General features: G+C 36.3%; 1 protein-coding gene across 5 annotated transcripts in view; it reads right to left on the bottom strand.

Moving 5' to 3' along the window:
• Window positions 1-19,869, bottom strand: part of Ctnna3 (catenin alpha 3) — a 1,580,538-nt gene that overhangs the window by 590,464 nt on the left and 970,205 nt on the right. For all 5 annotated transcript variants that reach the window (XM_021173456.3, XM_029482775.2, XM_029482772.2 and 2 more), the window contains one exon: window positions 8,917-9,009. In XM_021173456.3, the coding sequence (XP_021029115.2) occupies window positions 8,917-9,009 (93 nt within the window). The remainder of the gene's footprint in view (window positions 1-8,916; window positions 9,010-19,869) is intronic.

Raw genomic sequence — 19,869 nt, 5'->3', positions numbered from 1 at the left:
ATCATAATGTAGTTTGTGTTGGTTTTGTTGTTGTTTTGTTATTATTGTTTTGTGTTTGTTTTGGTTTGGTTTTGGTTTTTTTGTTTGTTTGTTTTTTGCTTTGTTTTGAGTCATCAACAAACTTCCTCCTACTTGAATTTTGGAAGCACAGTGTCTGTTTATTCTTCCAGGAGACATTTCCTAAGATTCTCCTTCAGACAAGAAGACTTATTCCTCACAGCTTCCATAGTGGATAACATCTGAATTCCAACTCCCTGACCCTAGCTTATTCCAGTGTTCTGGATGCTCCCAGAAGTCTAATATATATCTTCTGAAAGTAGCATTCCTCATAGCATGGAGAAGGGAGTTCCCATTGTGCATCCACGAGAAGAAGCAGATAGACAGCAGCCTAGAGAAAGCCATTATCTCCAGACATAGGAAGTCTACATCCTTACAGCTGCACACTGGTCCTTTCTTTTTCTACTTAGACTCATGATGTCACTAGAAAAGAACCATCCTTGATTTGTAATCTCAAGCTACCTTAGTTAATAATAATGATGAAATATTTCATTACAAATGGTTTTAAAATAAAATTATTTCTCTTTGGCCTTCTAATAGGCTCAAGTGACTATTCCCTAAAATTTTGAAGTATTTTCTTCCATTTTCTGAAGAAAAGATAAATTGTAAATCTTGTGATTGCTTTCATGGGCACACCCTGGGACCATTGAGGAATGAACTTACTTCACATGGATTTTTATGGATATTTAGATGCAAGCAAAATTTCCATCACCAGCTCTCAAAGATAAATAGACAATGACTTGATCCCCCTAACACCCAACATTTAGAAACTTGGGTACTTAAAATTTTCAGATTCCATGGTGCTTGATCCTAAGCAAACAGAAAAAAAAAAAAAAAAAAAAAAAACACCAACAAATTTTGTTTTCATTTTATTATACCAATGCCCTGAGTGAAGCATGTGCTCTATAGTACACACATCACAGGCTAATCAGAATTATGTCCTCTTGCAACAAAGTTATCATGTCTACTCAGAGAGAGATAATGCCAATCATTTCCCATGACTGGCACCTCAGCAGATGATGTGTCATACTGGGACGTTCTATCACTTTGATTAGAAAATGGAGTTTCATAACACAAAGAGAATGAAAGAGGGATGGAAAAGACTGGTACATTTCAGCAGTCACTTCACACGCCTATTTAGCAGTGCACTGATGAAATAACAAAGCAGTGCACTCAGGCAAGACCATTCAGTCAATATACATGTATGCAGCACATGGGGCTTGCCAGGTGGCTCTCCAGGTAGAACCTCTCCCAACCTAGTTAGGCAGCCTCAGTTCAATCCCCAGAACCCACAAGGTGAAAAGGGAAAAGAGGGTCCTCTGTTTCCATTTTTATACAATAAGAGAAGAAAAGGAAAGAAAAGATTGAAGGAAGAAGGAAGAAAAAGAAAGGCAGAGAGAGAGGGGAGGGAGAGGGGGAGGGGCGGGGAGAGGGAGAGGGAGATGCCCAATATCTTTTAGTTACCTTTTATTTAACTGGCATTAGATTCAAGGTTTATCAACAAGACAAAATCCTAACCCTCACAGATCTTATATTTCCCATGTGTATATATACAATCATTCAGTGCACATCCTCTCTCAAATACTTTGCTTTTTCTTACTCCAAGATTCTATGCATAGAACAAACAACTTTTTCCCCTTCTTATCACAACCTGAAACCTTTTGCAAAGTGGTTTTATAGTCTCCAAAATGCTACTTGTAAAACATTGCCTCTTATACCCAACCACATCACTGAAATATATTTGAAGCATCCCACGGCCTCTGTAGGTATGTTGAGGCATTGGGTACAATTTCCTAAAGAGGACAGATGGAGAAACAGAAATGCTGTGCTAGGTGTGATTGAAATTAGACCGAGATTGTAAAATGTGATTAGATTTGCAAGAGTTAAGCTCTTGTGAGCAGCCGCCTAATTGAGTCTATTCTCCATAAGGAAAAATATCCTAGTTTCTCATTATTTTTTTCTAAGTTAAAGAATCCCATTCATAGGGATAACACTTAGGACCATCTAGGACTACACCTATAGCTCCAAATGATGACAATTCTTTCTCCTATGTCTTTGATGAGGCAAAGTATGATTGACATTCATTGAAACATGTCAGTTCACTGTGCCATAAAACAATTCACTTTTTTTTCTGTCTTTAAACTGGAAATCCAGAATAGCAATCTAGATATGGATAACCCAGCACCTAGTTAAAAAATATTTTATTTCACAAGCTAAGCACCATAACAATTTTGAAGGGATGAAATAGTGCAATTATAATACCACTAACAAAATATGGGTGAGGCACCTAAGCTCAAAGCTTATTTGACTTTTTTAAACTTAAATATGTTATAAACAAAAACAGAAGAGAAAGAAGGGATTTACACATAGTTGGAATTTTTCATTTGCAAATAATGAAGTAGAAATATTAAGGATTATTGTTTAATATATTTATTCTAAATATACACTATGCTTGATAATAAAGAAATAATACAGAAATTCATAATCAAGTTGATGAATAAGTTTTACTTTATCAACAATTATACCAACCTAATTTCACTCAAATTAGACCATGAAAATGCTTTCACAAATGCATAATTAGAATGCAACACACCACATTTCAAATGTCCTTTTCATCTTCTGATGCTGTAGGGTTTTTTTGATAAGTTATATTTCTGTTTCCTGATTCTACAATGAGTTGTACTTTTGCCCCTGGCTTCACGTTTGTCTATATTTAACTGCCACTATTAAACATTGCTCCCAATGATGGAATATTTTAGAACCCTGAATTATATCTCTTTCAGCTTTGTGCCATACTCTTACAAGTCAGTTGTTAAAAATAAAATTATTGTGGTCTGGAGAGATATTTCATTGGTTAAAAGAGTGCATAGCACTTTTCTAGAAGACTCAAGTTCAGTTGCCAGTAACTAGTCAGGTAAATCACAATCTACGTCATGACTCTGACTCTACACATCTGGCATTCTCTCCAGACCTCCTCAGGTCTCTCTCCCTCTCTCTCTCTCTCTCTCTCTCTCTCTCTCTCTCTCTCTCTCTCTCACACACACACACACACACACACACACACACACACACACTCACACACACACACACACACACAAAACTACACATAACTTTAAATACTAATAATAATTTTTTCTAAAAACTGAATCATTGAAAACCACAGATAATTTACCCTTTTACACTTATATTAATTCAGGTACAACTGTTTAAACATTTATAGCATCTCAGCCCTATCATTCAGATTACATTCCTGTTTTCTATATGAAGGATGTCCTTTAGCAAGTCTGAGAACTGGGTACTGGGAATCCTCTGGGCTTGTGTATTTTGCATGGTCACATGAGCAAGTGTCATCTACCTTACTTGAATGTCTGTGATGTCTATGACATTGAGATGTTCCAAACCTTTCATCTTTAGTTAAATGTAAAAATCAGAACAACACTGTTATCAGTTTTGTCTCTACATTGAATTGAACTGTGTCTCCTCTGAGATTGTGCTCATAGGCTGTAGCTGTGTCCCTTGGGGCCTGTCAGAAACAGTCTCTCACTTTAGAGCCCTTTGAAGAGCTGATGACAGTGAACATGAGTCCCTGACGCTTATGCTATCTTGGCTGATTTTCTTTTCTGTTGCTTTCATGAGGTCTTCATACATCTCGGTTGCAAGACTTGTCACTATTTCAGACACTGTCTACTAAATATGCTGCAAGTGATGCTCTTCCTGTAAAGCAAGCCACCTGTAACAGTACAAACTTTGTGCACAGTGGGAAACAAGATGATTTAATATGTGAAGCCCAAGGTGACCTTAATAAGACTTAGCCCCTTCTACTTAAAAGTTCATCACAACTCCCTCTAGAGTCAACGAGATTTAATTTTTGGTCTGTCTTTTGGATAGAAGACATCCAAGACAAATGCAAAATCAATCTTCAGGTAAGCTAACTTAATTGTCAGACAGCTTTTAATTCTGTGGTTCATAGACATTTACATTGGGTTTAGGTTTATTCATTATAGAATATATTCTTAAATTTTACTCAATACATTTTGTGAACATATATGTTCACAATATAGACCCATATATATGTGTGTTTACAAAATGCATATATATTTTCTTATGAATAGCTGGGAGTTGTGTTAATGTCCAAAAGATAAGTGACTTTTGTATTTTAATAAATATTGTCAAAGAGCAAACAATACACACAGACCCACACACACACACACACACAGACACACAGACACACACACACGTTAGATTATATTCCAGGAATGCTAGTCCAAAATTTAAGGATGCAAAATTATTAATGCAATATATAATATCTAGTTTTAAAAATCAGCTTGAAAGACTTCAGAGATGGCTAAGTAGTTGAAAAGAAATTATTGCTCTTCTAGAGGACCCAGGTTCTATTCCAAGTACCCACATGGCAGTTTATAGCCATTTGTAGATATAGTTCCAGGACTTTCTCTAACACTTTCTTTTGGTCTCAAGCATGTGTGTGGTATACAGATACATATGCTGTCAAAATACAAATGCATAAAATAGCAAAGTAGTCTAAAAATCAATTAAAAGTACAGAGAAGGTTGGGGGTCTTTTCTCACAAGCTATTATTGATTCATTGTGAAATAACTATTATGTAAGTACTTTAGTCAGATTTCCCTAGTTCCGACCTGTTTCCTGATCTAGTTTGCAGTATGAACCTGGGAGAGTAGTGCCAAAAGATGAAGTGGACTAAAGTCTCATGAAATAGCCAACTTTATTTTGAGCCTTAGAAAATTTGTACTCTGAGGGTTGAGAAGAATCTTATGAGTAAGGTTTTCAACCTCAAGGACAAGCCACTTGTGGCAAAAACCAGGTTTTCCATGGAGGCATATGAATAATAACAGCTGAAGTGAGATCATTCCTATCTACTACACTTGGGAGGAGCATGAAAACACATTTCAAGAACAATTCAGTGTTTTAAAGAAACTAAGTTCACAAGACTCTTGTCCTGTTTTCTTGGTACTTTTTCACAGGCTCTCAGAATTCTCACATGACTCCATTCTTGGACTGTGTTCCAAAACCTGTCTATTTGGTTCAAAACATTTTTATTAGATTTACAGAATCTGGTACTTGTGGTTTAACATTTACACATATTGTATTTCATGAAGAATTTTAATTAACAATTTGGAGTGTAAAAGATTTTGGAAAATACTAGGTTCACTTAATACAATTCCTTTGTCCACTTATTTTTAATTTAATATTTTAAGCTAACTTATCCAGGCTATGTATGTTGCCACATAGTTGTAATCCCAATCTAAAATGCAGAAGCAGGAGGATCATTGCAACTTCAGGACCAGAAGGGGCTGCCTAACAACTTCCAGTTCTATTAGCCTATTAGTATGATCTTGTCTAAGGTAAATACATAATTTTACTGAAATTACTAATGAATCACTGACATGGGGTAAATAGGTGACTGCTGATAATTATTCAATGTCTTATCAGTGATTAACACATCAGCTTTAATCAGCATTTCATTAGCATGTTTACACTAGTCAGATATAACCAAAGTAATAAAGAATGTCTTTATCTTATCAAACAGTAAGGTAACTTACATTAAACAAACTTCTATAGCTTGGTAACAAAAGGCTCTATAGTCTTTAGAAAAATGAAATGGCTATCATACTAGTAACCTACCATTCCTTTATATGCTGAATAAATATTTTTGAACAACCTTAGATGTTACCTTTCCACTGAGTACAGGGAATAAAATCTTAGACATTTTCTCTCCAAATATATAGTCAGGAGTTATGATATATTAGTTGATCAGGGAATATCTGCTGAAAGAATAAATATTTCCCTTTACACGTAAACTCTTCACTGAAGTAAACAAGTGGCTATATCATCAACTGAACTAAGAAACCATGAAAAAAACATGTAAAGTAGGTATGGGCATGGAGGGATGTGGAATTCCATTTTGGACAAAGTAGAGAGGGCTATAGAAATTCAAGTTATGCAACTCTACACTTTAAAAAAAAGTTTGATTAGCCAAAATGAATCTTTGAGGCCATCAGCATGTAGAAGATTGTTTTTAATTGTGTAATTAAAAAAACTGATAGAAATTTAAATAATCTAGAAAGCTATAGAAATATGATCAAAAGAATTTGTATAAACATATGTGTGTTATATAACATACAGAACACTACATATGTTATATATTTATATTCCATATTAAAAGCATGCTGGTTGATACAAAGATTTGACTCCTTAATTTTATTGCAAAATAAATTTTATATATTTTATAACACTTGATTTTTAAATTATCACTATTTCCTTTACATTTTTTAGTTGTTTCTGAAATTTGTACGAAAGAATAAAAAATGAAAACAGACATTTTACTTGTATATACATACATACATGTGTAGAAATATGCACCTATATGTGTGCATAAAAAACAGAATGGAATTTTACTGAGCTATAAAGAAGAATGAAACTATGCCATTTGCAGAGAGTGAATCCAACTGGATAGTGTCATATTAAGAGTGTTAAGTCAGACTAAGAAGGACAAACATTACATGTTTTGTTTCATTTGGGGACTCTAAATTCTCTGTTGAGACCTAAAATACTGCATGCACATAAGACAAAAAGTAGAAGTGAAACATTCTGGGGAAATTAAGGAGACCAATAGGACTGAGAGAGAAATAACAACAAAAAAAAAGAGCATAGAAAATCCATGGTATTTGGGTCAAAGTACAAAACATAGTTATATGAAAATACTATTATGAGATAAAATACTATGTAGAGTAGAAATATTCTCATTTTTTCAAATCAACAAAGAAAGCGATATAGTATCAAAGTTCCTCTCTAAAAAAATTATTACCATAACTCATTACATCCTTTACCTCTCGCCAGAGATGTTTCTCAAACAGTAGATGGTGGCACAGTTTGTGAAACTGAGTACATACCTCACCAAAGACTCAAGGAACACTGAAGGAGCAGCAGTACAAGGATTCTAAGAGCCAGCAGAAGGTGAGGACTTCTGAAAAAAACCATGTCTTCTGGACATCCCAGGACCGGTACATGCAGGAAGCTACTGTGGCTGGGATTGGCCTTCACAAGATTGATTCAGTCAATATCCCAATATGGGTGGTGTGGGGCTCACCAGGTCCCGCCCCTAACTGAGGACCTTTGGTGGGTGATAGCTACTGAGGAAGGAAAAATCAGATTTCTTCTGTGATGCTCCATGGTAGATTGCTCATGACCCAGAGGATAAAGTAACACCCATCCATATACTTGCAAGACTAAAGAGACCCAAGAGGAAAGAAGAGGAAGGGGGGAGAAAGAGCAAGGGATAATGATATAGATAGGAACAGGATAAGCCCAGGAGAAGTTCGAGTAGGAATTGATCAGGGGGTAGTTGTGACCTTAACACATTGTCTTCATGTAAGAAAACACCTCAGAGCATTAATTTTAAAATCTTTCTCCCTTGAAAATGAGCAAAGGATTTAGACAAGGAACAAGATTACAATGTCAATATTCAAATGTGTGGGAAAAGCCTAGTCTCCTCAATAATCAGGCAATGGGTAGTTAGATCCAATAGCATACTTAATAGTATTTATGTTGAAAGGAGACTCCAAAAAGTAATAGCATCAAGCGTTGGCTACAATGTAGAGATGAGAATTCATGTAGGCAGCTGATGGATGATCAGTGGTCAATGGGTTCAACGCAACAACTTTAGAGACCTTGCTGCTGTGTCGTGTTCCCCACAAGCTTCCATAGAAAATTGATTAAAAGTTGGAAGATCAGTGCTTCAGGCTGGCTAGCCAGGTTTCTTCGGTTAATTGACATTAATTCCAAAGAAACAGACACCTTGACTGTTCCCTCAATAGCATTAGAAATAAAATTGTCAGTGAGGCAAATCAAGCATTAATGTGTTTTGTGATCTATAGAGAGCTGCATATGCCCATCATTTTCTGGTTTTTAAAGCGTGCTTAGTATTGAATAGTGCCATGACATGTATTCTGATTCTGGACTTCAGGGAAAACAGTGATCTAAAATATTTCCCTAACATTATGCTCTTCATCAGACATTAAGAAATTGCCAAACAGTTGCCAAGGAAATAATTTTGACCAGTCATATTTCCTTTGGTTGCTTGTTTTGGTTGATATGGGTTTGATTTTGCTTAGACATGGTCTTTCTCTATAACTCAGGCCAGTGGCCTTACACTTCTGATCCTCAGGGATGGGAGTGTTGAGATTGCAGGTCACTGCCTCCACCTTGAACTACCATCTGAAATTGGAAAGCAACAACCCTTATCAAAATAAACACATTGTATGGTGTGTAACAGCAGAACCATACGCAGAGGTTTTCGGTGCATTTTATTATTAAATATTTTTCAGCCTCTTGTTTTGCTGACAAAAGGAACTTCTGGTTTAAAATAACCACCCATATAGTATTTATTTTTCTAGTATAAAATTTTCACATCTGTAAAATAAATGCCTTTCACTAAATAATATCCTTTCATCTTATATTTTAGGATTTATAGTGTAGAGCTGTTTCTTTCTTTGGAACTCTTACAGAATAGGCCTCCTTTTCCTTTTTTCTTAAGTAGAGGTGGAAGGGATTTAACAGTGGGAGTCAGATCTTAAGGTTAATTATGAGGATGGAATGTGCCCATTTTTAACGGTTCTTAGACACCTTCAGAAAGCTGAAAGATGTTTAACTCAAGTCCACAGAACTATCGCAAGCAGCTACAACTACCTTTGTGGTAAATAGGCCACAATCTGAGAACCATTCAGTACCCTTATTTATTAGAAATATTCTAATATATCTCAGTTAGATATGAAGAACCCAGCATAATTGTGTAGAAGGGAGAAATTGCTTTAGTTACTCTACCTGTGGACACAGGGTCTCCAGGTGATTGGCTGCAATTCTGACGATTTTAATCCCATCTTCATTCGTTGACATGGAACAAGCCAGATTTGCCACCTTAAATACAATTCAATACAATGAAAATTAGTGCGATCACTGAGGAAATATTGAAATATTTTCTCTCATGTGCAAGGAAGAGCATGAATGCAATGTCAGGCAGCATTTTTATAAATATCACTGATACCTACGTCACAGGATTATTCAGGGAAACTATTAAAATAAATAACAAAAGAGGTTTGGGGAATCAACATACAGAGAAAATGCTGATGAATGGATCAGTAAGCTTTACACAGTCTCTGGGTATCAACATCTAATCCATAATAAGACATTCTTAGGGGACTGGGTAAAGTTTATCTATGGATTGCATGCTAATAGGTTCTTGGAATCTCCTTTGATTGTGGTTTATTTTAAGATTGTAATTGTTTTATTATTTCCCAGAGGTCTATTATGCACACTTAAGTTGCATTAAGTATAGCTGTATCTTATTCATGTTTTATTCAACATCAAATGTGCTGGGTTTCCCAAGCTGGACAAACACAAGATAATTAAATAGTATTTCCTGTTCTTTGCTTTTCTACTGTAATTTAATGAACAATATCTGACATTCTGACAGCCAATTAAATTCAAGTATTAGTGACACCTAAAACTACTTTATACCACTGCTTTTGAAACTTATACAATCTTCCACTGTTCTTTTAAATGATTATCATAATAGCCATTACCTAAGCCTAGTGTTTACAAATTCTTTATAACATAGGTTTTAGAAAGGGAGTTGAATTTGTTTCCTTTCCTTTAAACCCCATCTTATCTAAAATTCTTATTGCTAACACCATAGTAATTTATAAAGAAAAACAATATTTTTTCTTTGCTAAAATTCTAGTTTGGAGGGTGGAGTTAGGCACATTGATGCAGGAAAGCCAATACTGGGATGTACTTGAAGTCAGAAAACAATTTATGGAAGTTTGTTTTCTCCTTCTACTATGTGGGTGAGGGGACAGGTCTCCCATCTTCAGGTTTGGTGGCAGAAACCTTATTCTCTAAGCCACCTCACCAAGCCATGATATATTTTTCTGATGTACACAAAATATTTCATTGTCTTTATTAATGCTTTGCCTCACAAAATAGCTTCTTAAAGATTTGTCAGGTGCCCATTAGATTACATAAACCTTGTAGCTCTTGCTGGTAAAATTCAAAGAAAGTTCACTTTCAGGGGATAGCAAATAAACAGAAATCTTTAGGCTAGTATTTTATGACTGTGAGTTGAAATTTGAATAGCTATAAGTCTTTCTGGCCTCTTCTTTAATATCTGAATGGTGAAACATCTCCTGGTTTGCTCTTGCACATGACAAAATAACAGACATACATTATTAAGCTATGAAGAGGCATTGTTCAATTTATTAATGTACATGAAATGGCTTACTTGAAAAGGCCTTTTGTTAGCTTGAAGGTCACAATACCTCAACTTTCATATCTGACACATAATTAGAGCATTTGTGAATTATTTGAAAAGGGCAATGATTTCTGTGCCCATACCCTACCTCCCAAATCTCATTCACTGGTATGAAACTCTTCCAAATTTGAGCACTGATTATAGTTACTTCTTTTCTTCTTCTTCTTCTTTCTTCTTCTTCTTTCTTCTTCTTCTTTCTTCTTCTTCTTCTTCTTCTTCTTCTTCTTCTTCTTCTTCTTCTTCTTCTTCTTCTTCTTCTTCTTCTTCTTCTTCTTCTTCTTCTTCTTCTTCTTCTTCTTCTTCTTCTTCTTCTTCTTCTTCTTCTTCTTCTTTCTTCTTCTTCTTTCTTCTTCTTCTTCTTCTTCTTCTTCTTCTTCTTCTTCTTTCTTCTTCTTCTTCTTCTTCTTCTTCTTCTTCTTCTTCTTCTTCCTCCTCCTCCTCCCCCTCCCACTCCCCCTCCTCCTCTTCCTCCTCCTCCTCCTCCTCCTCCTCCTCCTCCTCCTCCTCCTCCTCCTCCTCCTCCTCCTCCTCCTCCTTCTTCTTCTTCTTCTTCTTCTTCTTCTTCTTCTTCTTCTTCTTCTTCTTCTCTCCTTCTCCTTCTCCTCCTCCTCCTCTTATCTTTTTCCTCCTCCTCCTCTTATCCTCTTCCTCCTCCTCTTATCCTCTTCCTCCTCTTATCCTCTTCCTCGTCCTCCTCCTCCTCCCCCTCCTTCTCCTCCTTTCCCCACTCCTCCTCTGATGCTTATGCTATTACTCAAACAACTATATAGATGCACAACAAGGATCATTATCCTCAAACACTTTACAGTTGTAATTTTTACAAGATTATTCAATGAACATACAAAACAATTGGAAGTTGGGTTTATGGTTCAATGTCTCTAGTGAGATAATGGTTGGAAATAAGATCATTTTTATCTCAAATTTTCACTGAAAAAGATAGATGATAGATAGATGAATGTATAGATAGATAGATAGATAGACAGACAGATAGATAGACAGATAGATACAGACAGATAGAAGATAGACAGGTTGACAGACATATGAGGTGAATATATCTATCTCTATTTCTATATCTATATTCATCTCACCCAAACTGTCCTACATACACTCAACTTTCCAGGTAATCAAAAACTGACTTAAAAACTATTAGGCTCTGTCATGTGTTTGTCAAACATGGCTAATTTATGGTAATATTCTAGGACAAAGCAGAAAGGCTGGGTGGTAAAACTGAAACCTTTTTACAATTTGAATTTGCATGACTCAGAAATGTTTTCCAAAATCACGTCAATGCATGAGTGAAAGCCACATTTCTTCTAATAATAATTAGTTCTGGGCGCCTGTTCAGGGAAACAAGCATAGCATAAATGTGACTCCCTGCTTGTCAAGGGAAACAGCACGCACATAGAATATCTTTTAAAAGTAGTCTGTGGTATTTTGACATCTGACATCCTTGTTTATCTAACTTTGACAATGTTTCACAAATCCAAGCAAGGCTTCATTATGTAACACATTCCCATAGAAATTTTCTCTTTGCTAAGGAAAACTGGGGATTAAAAGGATTTCTTTGGATTGTGGGAGAGATACTAAGTCCCACGGTTCTGTTTTGTTACCTATAAAATACATGATGGTTTCTAACTCACAGTGGTGCCTGGGCAACTAGATGAGATACTGTATGAAGAGGATATAGTACTCAGTAGCTGTGAAACTGTGTGAATTTCCATCATTTATTTGTCTCTTCATCCTATATCTCATCCCTATCTCTCAGAGCTAATGGGCAAAATAAAAGAACTTCAAGTTCTCAGCAGTGCTATAAATTTAAGCCTTAGGTGCACAAAGAACCTTAGCAAAATGCCTAACTCAAGACACTGAGGTAGACAGAACTCAGTAATGGGGTAGAATGGTATGCAATTCCTATCTGAAGGCAGGAGGATGCATTAAAGCAGGATGAAAAGGAGAAGACTATCACCACTTAGCCAACACAGCAGCTGGTTGGCTAACTTTCATTACAGCCTCTGTGACCTCTTATCAGTTTGTTGTTCTCTACTGCAACACACAGGGAAAATGAACTGTCAGATATGGCACACTCAGACTAAAGGATGGGGATGCTGAACCAGGTGTGTGTGTGTGTGTGTGTGTGTGTGTGTGTGTGTGTGTTACTTATGGGCAGATAATTCTTTACTGAAATAATGGAGCTAGCTTGTAGTGGGTATTACACTTGTCTTCAGCAAGTCAAAGAAAAGTCAAGTCTTCATTGTCTAAAATAAACAAACAAAAAAAGATATTGGGTAAGACCATGTATCCACTAAAAGAGAATGGCTATGACAAAATACCCCTTCATACGCACAAAAAGAAAAAAGAAAAAAAAATGATTAATTTTATCATTAAAGCAATTTCCTAAATTCTAACCAATAATTTTCAAAAACATCTTCAATCTGGGACATGTTGCCAAGTCACTGAGCATTGACTAAAGATTTCTGTCCTGTTGGTATCTCTCTCTCTGGCCTCTCCACTTCTTAACAGCTCCTCTGAACTGTTGACGCCTATAAGGTTCTCTAACCTAACTATGCCATGTGATCCAGAAAAAACATGTAATCTACAAACACATCTGTCCTGACATCAAAGCCAGAAGAGTCCGTTCATTCTTCATCTCAACAATGCTACAGATAATTCTTATCACCCTAGCTCTTGGATAAAGTTCTAGGCCCCAAATGGCATGCTCTTATCATGCTCACTATTAGCTGGACATTCTATCTGCCCTTATATTTGGCAGTAAATGTGGTTTCCTTCACTCCTTCACTGCTCTTCTATCATGAAAAATTCCTCATGTGGGACCTTGTTGAAGCTGCCATCTCTGCTGATCATGCTTGTCCCCCTCTGCGTGTCAAGTTGACCACTGAGAACGAAAGACTGACTCGTCCATCCCAAGGAATAGGGCTAGCTTTAAAAAGACATTTTGAAAATTATAAATTTTCTCTGTGGCCATTAAATAAATCTACTGATCTACAAATTAACCTTGTGTTTGATTATCACTATGCTGTAATATGACAGGGAGATTCCACATTTAAAGTGTTGAATGGAAGAGCACGCCAGGACTTAAAATTCCAATATCAAGCTTCATCTAAAATCTCACTATAGCTATCCTCTCTGACATCTTAGAAAACTAAAGTGGAAGTGTCACTAGAAAGTGCACCATTTGGGGAGCTGTACATCATCCTTCATCCTGTCACCAAAAAGTTCCTGTGCATGTATTTGCCTTTTATATTCTTTCATTGAGAGTGTGAACTACAATAGGATGTTTGGTGAGATCCTCACTGTTGCATGCTCTTTGTGTATCTATAATCCCCATGGCTAATTATAACATCTCATCACATCTCCACGGATCCTAGCTCTCAGTGGGGGGGGAAAGGTCATTCCTTCATTTTCATACAAAATCCCTCTCTTGGCAGATGGTCATTTAACACTTGTACAAACACTTCTGGGTACAGAAAATTTAGTCTCCATAAGGGCAACTCTATTCCCCTGGCAGGGCAGCCCAAAATTATGAAACTATAGCATTCTTTTTTATAAGGAAATGGAATGTCGCCTCAATGAATGCCAATGTCATAAATAATATATAGAGTTAGATTAAGGAAAAGAATAGCAACAATTCCCGACTTGTGGGATGAAGAAAAGAAAGACAGTTGAATGACTAGGAAATAGCTGTTAAGAGATTTAGTGTCTTCCCGCCTAGGTACCATGATACATTAGTATATCTAGGGGTGTGTTATTAGAGTTTTAAAGTCAACTTCCATGTGATTTTGGATGTAGTAGGTCCCCAACAGAATACAGAGGAGAGAGGGAGAGAGGGAAGAACGGAGGGAAGGAGGGAGAGAGGGAGAGAGGGAGGGAGAGAGGAAGAGGAGGGAAAGGAGGAAGAAAGAGAAGGAGCAGAATAGGGGTAAGGGAAGAGGAAGAGAGAGAAAGGAAGAGGGGGTGAGAGGGAGAGGGAGAAGAAGGGAGAGGCAGAGAGAGAGAGGAGTGGGGAGAGAGAGAGAGAAAGAAGTACACACACAAACCAGTGACAACAGAATAAAAATACACCTACACTGGACCTTGGTTGATTTTCATTTGTTTGGACATATATTCTTCCTAAAGATTAATATAATGAGCTGGAAGTCTACAATAGTATGATAGAAAAAAATGTTCAAGAAACAATTAAATCACTGTAAGAGAAATTTCCAGCCACCAGACTTTCTCCTGGTGACAACAATCTAGGATACTTAGGCAGATCTGCTATCCCTTCATCTAAGCCAGGGGTGCTCTCTGCATGTGACTGGTAAGTCAGTCCCCTAGTCATTCCTTGGTCCTAGGCTGGGGCACACTCCTTACTTCCTCCTAGAGCAGTTCTGGTTTCTGCTTATTCTAAACTTTTTATTTTGACTTTACTTATGTGAGCCACCTGTGTCTTCCAGTAAGGTCTCTGTGTTCCTACTCAAGTGAGTCAAAATAATTTTCTGTGTTGACCTAGAAAACCAGTACATCAGCTGTGCACTAACCTCATGCTGTTTAACAGTGAAGACTAATCAGGATCATGTCTACAGGAGGGGGCTTCTGACCGTATCTCTGACTAAGGTCTTAGATGGACTGGCTGCCCTGGCCTCAGATACAAACTAAAAAAGGAGCATGTGTCAGCTCCTGCAAATAGAACAAATGTGTTTCTAAGGGTCTTCTTCCTGACCCCTCAGTGCTTAATAGAACATTTTATACACTAAGCACAAAAAAGTGTTGAGTTCTTGAAGGAATTATTTACCTTTTTTTTTTCACCTTAACTTGCAAGCTGTTCATTCTGTTTGAAAGTCATTTCTCACACCTTGTTTCAAAACCATGTCAATACTCTAAGACCTAGAGTATGGGACTCAGAACTCCATAGTTAGACTTCATAACTCTATTTTCTACACACATGCCAGTCTTCCCAACCTCCCTTAGCTACCCATCAGATGAAGTGCAGGTTTAAAAAAATGTAAATTTTTTTCTCTAATCTTCTATCAAGCATATTATCTTAAAATAGTGTTATTTGGCTCATGTAAATGAGAGTTTGAATCATGTCTATAAATCACAGTGTTCAATCTCTATATTAATAATTCTATGGTTGAGTCTTATGAGTAAGACATAACTTATTCCTTGGATGCTATGATTTCCTCTACAAGTTCTTGATTATAATGGGTCCTAGTCATCCACAATGTGGACGAAGAGTAAGTAACATTTCCTCCGCCCGGGAAGGAAGGATATGAAGAAATAAAGGCTGTGGGGTGTTAGTGTGAATCGCCTTAAATTGACATCAGCCTGACTGGGTACATCCTTTGGGTTTAACAAGATTTAGTTCTTGAAGTGAGAAGGGAGATTTGGGTTCCCTTCTCATTTCAGAAGGAATTAAATCTCACAAAGCTTGCAGTGAGGCATGGAGAAACATGAAGGTCCCCAGCGCTCTTGGAAACACTATGAAGTACCAAACTTTGAAAGTCACTAGCTAAATCACTAACAATGGTGGAATTTCTGCCCTTTGGTTGTAATTTTCTTTCTTATTGATGGGAGACAGTGAGAGTTGGATTGAATAGTGTAAATTTGAGTTGACATATTATGATACAAGTAGACATAGCTAAAACATGGGTGTATAATTAAGATGTTAATAAGGAATTCACTAATTTACCAATGATAATTGAATGTGATTAAAGATGGATGATTATTCTCACAGGAGTATTAAATATATAAATATTTATTACATAATAAGGAAAAGTTTTTTTTTTTTTTTCTGTAGCACCACATATAGCGTTTGTAAGCCACACTTTAAGTCAATGTTGTGACATTATGAACACCTGGAGAGATGGTTCAAGGGGTGTTATTGGATGTTATTGTGGATCATGTTTAGAGATAATGTAAGCAACCTTTGGAAATATCCACCCGTTCAGCCACAGAGATATTCATGTTATTACTTCTTGGGGTGTTTGGCTGAAATGATGGTCCCAAAGGGAAAGAGTGAGTATTGCTGGATCTTCCTGGTAGTCCTATGTCCAATTTTCTGAGGAACTGCCAGACTGATTTCCAGAGTAGTTGTAACATCCTTAATTATCAGGGAAATGCAAATCAAAACAACCCTGAGATTCCATCTCACACCAGTCAGAATGGTTAAGATCAAAAACTACAGGTGACAGCGGATTTTGGCAAGGATGTGGAGAAAGAGGAACACTCCTCCATTGCTGGTGGGCTTGCAAGCTGATTTATTTATTTTTAGGTGTATTAATGTTTTGTGAGCATGGACAGGGTCGTCATGTGTGTGCAGTAACTAAGGAGGCCAGAAGAGGGCTCGAGGTTCCTTGGAGCTGGAGTTGCCTGCAGATGACAGCTACTGTGTGAATCTGGGAATTAAACCTGGGTCCCCTGGAAGAACAGTCAGTGTACTTTACAGCTGAGCTATCTCTCTAGCAAAAGGTAAGGTTTTTTTTTCTTTTCTTTTTTCTTTTTTTATGATAAGTTTAAAAACCTTCAAATCAGACTCTGTGTAGTCCAGGCCAAGCTCATGAAGTGTAGGTTGTTTTCAATACTCTTTTAGCTGGCTAAGCCAAATTCTAGAGACCAGAATGTCCTTCTTTCACAGGACATTGGTGTCTGTTTTTCTTTTGAGTTGATGTTACCCCTTTCCTCCTTCACTGCTGTCTGTGAATCTCTTACTTCTGCTAATCACTGCCTGTCAGAGCTTGCTCACAAGCATTGCTTTGGCAAGTCTCTGTTGCTTTTACTGGTATCATATCCATTCTCATGCCTTAAGGGTCTCTCTATTGAAGGGAGGACTTTTTTTGGAGAATAATTCTCAGTTTGTAAAGGCACATTCACTGGGTATTATTTTCTTTGCTTGTTTGTAGTTTTTGTTGTTTTTTGTTTGTTTGTTTGTTTGTTTTGTCTGGTGTGTGAGCATGCATGAGTGCAACCAGCCCAGCACTGGACTACCACAATAGGCTAGCCAATCCTACATCAATTTTTACATATAGAGGAAATTTCTCAACTGAGATCCCAGTCTCTCAGATGACTATAGCTTGTGCCAAATTGACATAAAACTAGCCAGCACACGAAAGAACTTCAGATTCTCCTGAACATTGCTTTTTAAGATGCCTCCAAATTGTATATATGCTGAGTTACATAATCTTCTAACAATTTGCTAATGTAACCACCTACTTCTCTGCCTTCGGTTATTCATTTACAAGGAGGAGGAGGAGGAGGAAGAGGAGAAGGAGGAGAAGAAGGGAATTTCTAGACCTCCATACAGTTCAACCATTTCTTTTTCCTCCATATGCAATAGATAAATTTAGATAGGAATTAGGCAGGGTTGAAGATCTATATGACCTTTTGATATTAATTTGAAGAAAATTTTACAAATAAAATTATAGCTGGAAATAATTATGAAACTGAAAAAGACCATTAACTCACCCCATGATTAGGACACCAAACATAACTTTCCGAGAGTTCAAGTTCTGAAACAGTATCTATCAAATGTGAAGGCTATAGTATTTAAAACTGAATAAATTTGCAGAAAGCCTGATGGTCAATAGTCAAATTAGTTATGCCAAATCTTCGGGAATACAACTATTTCCTGTTTGCTGCATTTGGGAGGCCAGAGTAGGATAATATGAATTCAAGGCCAAAACATGACATTTAAGAGAACCAAGAGAAACCTAATCTAACATATACATATACCATTCTCTCTCTCTCTCTCTCTCTCTCTCTCTCTGTGTGTGTGTGTGTGTGTGTGTGTGTGTGTATGTCTCATACTCTCTCTTTCATAAACACAGAGCAAATATTAATGATATAAGCCCTTGTGCTAAGAGATTGCTCAATGATTAAGAGAACATACTAAGAACACAGATTCAAAGAACACAGATCCAGTCCCCTGCACCTATGTCCTGAGATAGCTCACTTCAGGTCTCAAGTTTCTGATATCTCTGTACTCCTCAGGCAACATCTCTCTAATGCACATGGGTCCCCTACTGCATGCATCATTTTTAAAAAAGTGTCAACGTCATAAACCTTAAGATCTCTATTATTATTGAAGTTGGCCTATATTTCAGACAGAGATTTAATCAGTTAAAATGAACCTAAAATATATAAATATGGTAACTACGTTAAAAAGTTAAATATGTTAAAGGAAGGTAAAAAATTGATTTTTATTCCCAGGAAGCCAAAGATTCTCCTGAAAGTATGCAAGATTACTGAAAATTATGTTCTTACTACCGATGGTTTAGCAGCATTGGATTATATAGAAGGAACACGGAGAGAATAAATTTTTTATATCTGCTAGAATCATAAGCAAAGTTTTAATAAGAAATTACTTTTATAGTACAACCAGTACTGTAAATGTCATGGTAATATAAATCTATTAAGGAATCAAAATATTATGGATATGTGTGTCTATGTTCATATGCTTTTAATTTAACTTAACTATGGCAAATGAGGGTTGAATGATGGAGAGAAATATCAAATTTATAAGAAGAAAGGCTCAATATTAGAAAATAAAACTCCAACTTGTAGTAAATTCATTTATTAAGGTAAAGACCTATATTGAACTCAGGCTAATTTTAATATATGTGTGATATATTTAATATTTAAACTGCAGAAATTTGTTATTTTTCAAAACAGTAGGAAAAATATTGATCATGGCTCCATTGATAAGCTACTTCAAGGAGAGGTCAATTCATGTAAGAAAAGTAGACTGGCATAGACTCTAAGAATTTTTTTTAATGTTGATATTGAGAATGATGCAGGAAGTTACAAAAGAACACAAATATTTTTCATATATCAAAACTTATCCATAGGGATAAATAAGTTCAGAAGTCAGTAAGCAAAATATATTTTTTTTAAAAAAATCACGAGTCTTAAACATTTCACAGCATGATATACATGCTATGAATGTATCGTAAGAATTTCAATCTGTTATTGAATTAAGCAATAAATATAAGGGAAACAATAGGAATGAAGAAACGAGTAGAAAATAAATGGCCAGCTTTTTAGAGGACAGCTCAGCTCATCCTTGAGGACAGGCCACACAAAGAACAATGAACAATGAAGCTATGCCAGCTATTCTGTCTTTTACAAATACTTGCTCATGTGAAGAGCATAGGCATGGAGGAAGTCTTATTTTTCAAGGTAAAGAGAAATACTTTTTGGCAATTAACTAGATAATTTTCCAAAAATAGAATAAAACGTTCTGCTCCTATAAACAACTTAAACTTCAAATAAATTGTTTCATTGACCTATTAGTATAAATGTTTATGAGGCAAAGAGGGGTGTGTTAGTTCCCATTTATGACAGAGAGCAGTCAGTTACAGATATGTAGCCTATTCACCACCTTAAACATGAATAATTTATGATGATGATTACATTTGAATTCCTGTCTTAGATATATAATACATTATTGTTAATTATTTTACCTCACTCGTCCA

This window comes from Mus caroli, unplaced genomic scaffold (genome assembly GCF_978045245.1).
Source record: "Mus caroli unplaced genomic scaffold, Mus_caroli_1 scaffold_9, whole genome shotgun sequence".
Classification (NCBI taxonomy): domain Eukaryota; kingdom Metazoa; phylum Chordata; class Mammalia; order Rodentia; family Muridae; genus Mus; species Mus caroli.
The sequence above is the reverse complement of the archived record's forward strand: the minus strand, read 5'-3'. Positions and strand labels throughout refer to the sequence as shown.